General features: G+C 40.0%; 1 protein-coding gene across 1 annotated transcript in view; it reads left to right on the forward strand.

Moving 5' to 3' along the window:
• Anapc1 (anaphase promoting complex subunit 1) overlaps nt 1-7,271 on the forward strand; it is a 74,099-nt gene that overhangs the window by 47,099 nt on the left and 19,729 nt on the right. Inside the window, exons 30-34 of the mRNA XM_028754284.1 lie at nt 1,574-1,665; nt 3,720-3,854; nt 3,975-4,057; nt 5,057-5,135; nt 5,754-5,828. Of these exons, the coding sequence (XP_028610117.1) occupies nt 1,574-1,665; nt 3,720-3,854; nt 3,975-4,057; nt 5,057-5,135; nt 5,754-5,828 (464 nt within the window). The remainder of the gene's footprint in view (nt 1-1,573; nt 1,666-3,719; nt 3,855-3,974; nt 4,058-5,056; nt 5,136-5,753; nt 5,829-7,271) is intronic.

Below are 7,271 nucleotides of genomic sequence, written 5' to 3' on the forward strand. Positions count from 1 at the left end.
TATAGGTCTGAAAAAAGTCCACAAAGGTCCTGAGCACTGCTATTTAGATTTGCTCATTTAGAGGGTAAGCAAAAGCTGCTGTACTAGTGCTGTCTAGTGATGCAGCCCCTGTCTCTCAGCCTCAGCACACCTCTCGTATTCTGCAGACAAGATTTTGTCTTTGATTTATATGTGATCCTTTAATACAGTTCCTCATGTTGTGATTTTTGTTGCTACTTCATAACTATAATTTTGCTACTCTTATGAATTGTAATTAAATATCTGTTATACAGAATATCTGATATGCCACCCCAAAGGGATTTCGACCACAGGTTGAGAACCAGTGCCCTAAAGCATATCGTTGGTAGAATGGAATGCTTAAAAAAAAAAAAAGAATTTTTACTATAGACACATATGATTGATTGTAACTGTACTTTTGACTACTTTATTGGGTTCTTTTACCTACAGCTCTTCTCTATCCATACCCCTCCAACCCCTCACCCCCCCAACACTAGGTAGGAGAGAAAGAAGGTTAGAGAGGAAAGATGGCGTCGATCTTATTAAACTACTTCCTGCTGATTAGGGGCATTGAGTTCTTTGATGGTAAGTTCAGACTTTGTCGTCAGGATATCCAATTTCTTTTCATCTCTGCTCATGACCACTTGACAGCAGAAGGGCCAGGAGACTCCTCCGTATCTCTTGGTGCTCTGGCATTTTTATACCCTCTGAAGAGTCCCCAGAATTCCAAACATGAACTGTCTTCAGCTTGGCAGAATCATGCCCCTGCCAGAGCATGAGACAAATCATAGTTAGCTGCTGTGGACAGTCTGAAGTGGCCCCATATCCCACACCTGAGATTGAAACAAAAACAGTCATATATCTGTATTTTAAAATTAAGCAAAATTCTCACTACACGTGATATTATATAGAATCAAATGAAAATCTGGAAACATTTAAAAGCAGGAAGTAATTGCACATTTTACTTATTCACTTGGAACATTTTTAATCACATCTAATGAATGCATTTGAAAATAATAAAAATAAATTTAAATTGTAAAATATTTTATTTTTAGTGAGAACAGTTTTTTAAAAGTAATTGTCTTGTTTTTTAAGTGTTGGGACTGGCTCCAGTGTGGAGGTCAGAGGATGCTTTGCTGGATTCCACCTCCCCCATCCCCAGTGTATATGCTAGGCTGGGGTTTCCTTCCTCCATGTGTGTGCTGGGCTAGGATTGCCCCCATCCCCATGTGTGTGCTGGTATTGGACTTAGGTCGTCAGATTTGGCAGCACTGGGTTCTGGCCAGCACCAAAGTAATTGTCTCTTTAAAAAACAAAATTCTTACTTCTAGGCAAATTTTTTTGGGGGAGGGGGATAAAATCCAAGGTATCCCAGTATTTGAAAGTCATTGTTAATAGAAACTTTAATAAGTTAGTTTAAGAGCCTTTGGGGAGCTTTAGGTGAATTGGGAAGTTGGATACCTTTTGAACAGTGTCTTTGAGCAGCTCAATCAACTGGAAAATGAACTCCATAAAACTTGTACAAGTTGGAGTTTGTAATAGGCTAGCTTGACCTGTGTTTCTCTGTCCTACACAGGGCGGCCCCCTGGTCCAGAAATGGAATATTGCACTGACAGAGAGTCCTACTCCTTAGCTGCTGGCCTGGCCCTGGGCATGGTTTGCTTGGGGGTGAGTAGTCTGACTTCCGCTTTTATGCAGGATATCTTTGAATTGAAAGGAACACCCTTGATACTTTGCTCTGAATGCTATCCTGTGACCTAATCCAGTGCCCAACCTTTTCTTCTTTCTGGATTCTTTTTTAATTTTCTCTAGTTTGCAGTGGAGAAAAACTACAGTGAAGTGAGATTTCAAGATTTATTTTTCCTGACTTAGATTTAAGTGTTCACAGTTAAACTATGATATCTATTTTTATTTTATGTGTATAGATTTTTGCTTGCATTTGTGTCTGATCACCATGTATATGCAGTGCCTGTAGAGGCGGGAAATGGTATTGGATTCTCTGAAATTAGGGTTACAGATAGCCATCCTGTGGGTGCTGGGTATTGAACCCAGGTTGTCTGGAGAACAGCTTGTGCTCTTTACCACTGAGCCATCTCTCTAGTCCTGAAATTTCTTGAAAAAGTTCAAGACATAAGATTAAGATAAAGAATGATAAACCACTCTGGGAGAAACTAGAGCTCAGTGGATAAGAATGTCTACTGTGTAAGCATGAGAGCTTGAGTTTGGATTTCAGTGCACACTGAGAATGATAGAGCAGGATTCCCAGCATCCCACTGTGGCCCCTGTGCACATACATACACACAAGTAGCTGTACATGTGTAGCACATGCACATATACCAACTCAGACATCTTTTGCTACTCTGTTATCACTGCATTCCAGAGTGTTGCCACAGCAGATCTTGCTTTGTGAAAGAGTGCAATGTCTGGTTCACTCATCTTTAACTCAATCCAAGAGAGTCTTCAAAACTACCAAAAACATCTCATGTAATTACTGTTTTTTACTTGGAATGTGATTTCTTTGAAAAACCACCAAGGCAATATTCTAGTCAAGCTAAATGATATTCAAAATGTTATAGTGGAACATGTTGCTTCTTATGTGCATTTTGAAAATCTGTCGTTGTTGGCTAAGTGTTTTCTCTTCACATCTGACAAATGAGCTAAAGAGGCAGGTGGTACTATGTAAAAAGCATCACACTGTGGATTGAGACTGGAATTTTGGTCCCAACTTGTGGTAAATCCAGTCATTTAACTACATTAGTCTCTATCTGTTGGCTAAGCAGCCCCATGGCCGTTGAACAGAACTGCTGTGTTTGACATACAACCTTGCCATTTAGTAGCTAGGTAACCTCGGGCTGTGTTAAAATGCACCTCCCTGTTCGCATTGTAAGTGAGATTCTTACCAGTAGCTACTCAGTAGTGTCCTAGTTTTGTTCTGTTGTTGTGATAAAACACTCTGACCAAAAACACCTTAGGGAGGATGGGGTTTACTGCTGCTTATACATTCATGCTGGGCAGGAGCTCAAGTCAGGAACCAGAAGCATGGAGGAGTGCTGCTTGTTGGCTCACTGTCTGGCTTGCCCACAGGCTCATGCTGAGCTAGGGTTGTTTTATAACCCAGAACCACTTGCCTAGGGATGGCGCCACCCACAGTAGGCTGGAGCTTCCTACATCAATTCATAATCAAGGTAATAGTCCCCACAGACATGTCCATAGGCCACTCTCATCTAGACAGTCCCTCAGTTGAGGCTTTTCTTTCAGGTGACTTTAGGGTGTATCAAGTCAACAAGTAAAACTAATAAGGACAAATAGGGTTGCTGAATTGAGTGAATTCATTTTGAGAACAACAGAATTGAGCATGGTAGTGAGTAAGATTCAGTAAGTTGTTGTGGTTGCTTGAGGAGACCACTGGTGCAGTAATGAAAGTACTCTGTGGTTGTTCACAGTTCAGGTTTTGAATATGTACTTGATCTTTTCTTTTATTCTGAGTGCAATTACATCTTTTGATTTTTTTAAATGTATTTTATGAAACAAAAGTATATAGATCTAAAAATATATTATTTTTATGAGAATTAATAACTTGGCATAAATTAATGTGTATAATGTTTATTGTAATTGGAAGAAACATCAAAATTAAAATGAGCTCTTCTGAAGTGTGTCCCTTTGCTTATCCTGATTTACTGTTGTTAAGACTTCTTTTCATCTCAGTTACTTGATTTTTCCAGCATGGCAGCAATTTGATTGGTATGTCTGATCTCAATGTGCCCGAGCAGCTGTATCAGTACATGGTTGGAGGTCACAGGCGTTTTCAAACTGGAATGCACAGGGAGAAACATAAGTCTCCAAGTTATCAGATCAAAGTAAGTCAAGTTAGAGGAAAAGATCAGAGCCACAGGCTGAAGTTAGCTGCACAGTAGTGGCTTTCCTACCAACAGCTATACATGTACAGGAGCTCTTACATGAGTAACTTCTCTCACCAGGAAGGAGATACCATAAACGTGGATGTGACTTGTCCAGGTGCTACTCTGGCTTTGGCTATGATCTACTTAAAAACCAATAACAGGTATTAGCACCCTCCCCTGCCTGCGTGGTGCATGGCATCCTTTTCGCCCTCAGCAGTACTCTTTCTCATGTGTATCTCCCATGTACTAGAGCAGCCTGATGTCTGTTCTCTCAGATAATGGAGCTGAGTAGACTTTAGGTAGCACTGTTTTCTTTGGTAATGGTGTGTGTCGGGAATCTTGTCTCAGTGTCTTCAGGGTATTGGTCCCAGAACCTGTACAGACATTAGAACCCACAAATGTTCAAGCCTGTCACATAAATCATGAGATGTGCACTTCATCTTGCTACTTTAAATCATCTATATTACTTATAATATGCAATATACTTGTCTTTAGTATATAAATGGTTGTTAATACTGTATTGTATAGAAAATTGTAATTCAAAAATCAAAAGACCATCTGTGTTTAATTTAGATGTAAGTTTTTCCTCTCCTCTGGTATTTTCAAGTAGATATGGAAGAAAAGGTTATGGAGGGCAAACCCAAAGAACTGCCTACTTCCTTTCAGTAATTTAGCATATCCTTGTGAGTATTGTTTAGCCAGAAATACTTAGCATTATTTTGTACTTGGTTACCATTTATAAGTGTTTTCTGCTTTGTTTAGACCAATCTGTCTTGAGTTATGTCCTCAGCTCACCTTCATTCTTTTAATTTGAAAAACATTCTGAGATTCATGAAACTCTACAGTATTCTCGATTCTTCTAGTTGGGAAAATTCTATGTAGAGTTAACAAAGTGGTAAAAGATTATTAATCTTCTATTTGGATGACTGTATGTGAGCTGATACTGGGGATATTTCAGTGAACAAGACAAAACTAAACATAACCTCATGGAACTTATTTATATAGTAAGACATAAAAACATAAATATTATATCAGAGTTTGTGAAGCATTATGAAAAAGCTAGACCTTTGCTGGAGGAGAGAGATCATTTGGTGTCTTGATTTTTGAATACCTGGCCTCTTCCTTGAGCGGTAACCTTCACTGGTGTCCTCTGCCCACAGATCCATTGCTGATTGGCTGCAAGCTCCTGATACCATGTATTTGCTGGACTTCGTGAAACCAGAATTCCTCTTGCTTAGGGTATGGTGCTTTGTCATTTTCGTTTTTCTTGACATGAGGGAGGCACCTTCTGTGATCCTCGAGTTTAGCTGCAAATCTAAATGCCTTTCCATGAAAGGGTTTACTTTTAGCCTGTCATGTTTTTCTGACTAGCAACGTTCTTTTGAAGTTTCCCAGAAAGAACTTAGAAGGGCTAGTAAAGGTGGCCACCTTGATAGGTAATAATTGAAAGGATGTTTCTTATGTTATTAACACCCACCAAAGGCAGCACAGGACCAAGGTCTGTGTTATTTTTAATGTCCTTGAGGATGCAGTAGTACTGTTATGGTTGCAATGAGAGTGACTGTTTAGTACTGTCTAAAATTGTTCTGTATTCCTTTCATGTTTGAACTTACCAAGCTTTTAGATTGACATGTGTGCTGAGCTATGGCTCTTTGTTATTTTTCTTTCACAGTGCAAGAAAGCCTTCTTCAAACCCTCATTACTTTAAGATCTAAGTCTTTATTTTTATATAGTTAGTTGATAATCTGTGTTTTAAAGTAGTTAGTTGGGAACTGATCCTCAGTTTACTTACAGTTGCAATTGTTGGGAAACACATGAGCTTTGCCTAATTAATTTTATCTGTAATTCATTTTTAAGACACTTGCTCGGTGCCTGATTTTGTGGGATGATATTTTACCAAATTCCAAGTGGGTTGACAGCAATGTCCCTCAGGTAGGTACAGATTGTAAATACTGCAACATTAATAACATAAATTAAGATTTCTTGTGAGATTTTCCAAGGTGCTATAGAATATTTTTTCTTGTGGAAGCAATTGTTTACCCTTAGGTATCTTTTTTTTCCAAGATTTGTTTTTTGATCATTTTTAAGCATGTGAGTGTTTAAATGTGGATGCTGGTGCTTAAGGAAGCATCAGATCCCCCTGGAGTTATGCGCAATTGTGAGCTGCCTATAATAGGTGCTGTGAGTTGAACTCAAGTCCTGGAAGAGCAATGCCTGCTTCTAACTGCTGAGCAATCTTCCTGCTCATCTTTAGGGGGATCTTTTGAAAACAGAGGAACTATAATTTTATGAGTGTATGCTGAAAGCCAAGGAGATGACACAGCTGCTAAAGTGCTTGCCCTGGAAGCAAGAAAACCACAGCTGAAACATCCAGGTCTTCCCAAAGGCTGGTACTGCTTTGTAGGGGTGGTCCTGGACTGACGTGGCCTGGTCCTGCAAGTGCTCACATTCTTCATGTGAGCCGCTATATCCCAGACCTATTGGAAGCCCAATCTCTGAACCTCTCCTGGTTCTCAGATAGACTGATGTGGTGGAATGGGTAGTGCTAGAATTTTCTTTACTAAGCTTACTGTGTATATTCTACTTGTGTGATTGTGCTTTCTGAAATGCTAGGGTGGGTGTGATGTTAGGGTTCTTAAGTCCCATATAAATTATGGTGGGAGAAGGTGAGATGGGATCCCCTGCACAAACTGGCTGATAAGACTAGGTATATTGTTTGATTAAGAGATCCTATTTCAATGAATAAGACAGAAGAAAGATAAAGGGAGATTTCCTGACTTCAGTCTCAGACTTCTATGCCTGTAGAACTCAAAGTTGACTCGAAATACCCCAAGACCAAGTTCTTAGGACAGATGAGATTTATTTGTCCCAGAGGGACAAAGGGCAGGGAATAAGAGACAGAGAGGAGATAGAGGATGAGGAGAAGGGAGAGGGGTAACGGGTGTTTGTCCCAGAGGGACAAAGGACCATCTCTCTGGTTAGAAAGGATACAGACAGGAAACAGATGTGGCCTGTAGGTAAATGGCAGTTTATAAAGATAGAAGGGAAAACATATTGGAATGAGTTGGTTAATTTTGACTGGACAAGTTAACTAGAGTAGCCACAGGGGGGATTGGTTGCTGGACTATAATACTTTGATAGCTGGACCTTGCTAGTCAGCCTCAGGAGGAGGAAGTGGCCAAATAAGGGAATAGACCATGTTGGCTACCTTTAGGAAGGCAATTCAACAGTTTAGCAAGGAAGAGGGAATGGGGGAAGGACAAGGCCTACCAGAGCCATGTTTGCCATGCTGGGCAGGCTAGAGCCCCTTTAGTATGTGTGTGTGTATACACACACACACACACACACACACACACACACACACACACACACACA

Source organism: Grammomys surdaster, unplaced genomic scaffold (genome assembly GCF_004785775.1).
Source record: "Grammomys surdaster isolate TR1022 unplaced genomic scaffold, NIH_TR_1.0 129, whole genome shotgun sequence".
In the NCBI taxonomy this organism is placed as follows: domain Eukaryota; kingdom Metazoa; phylum Chordata; class Mammalia; order Rodentia; family Muridae; genus Grammomys; species Grammomys surdaster.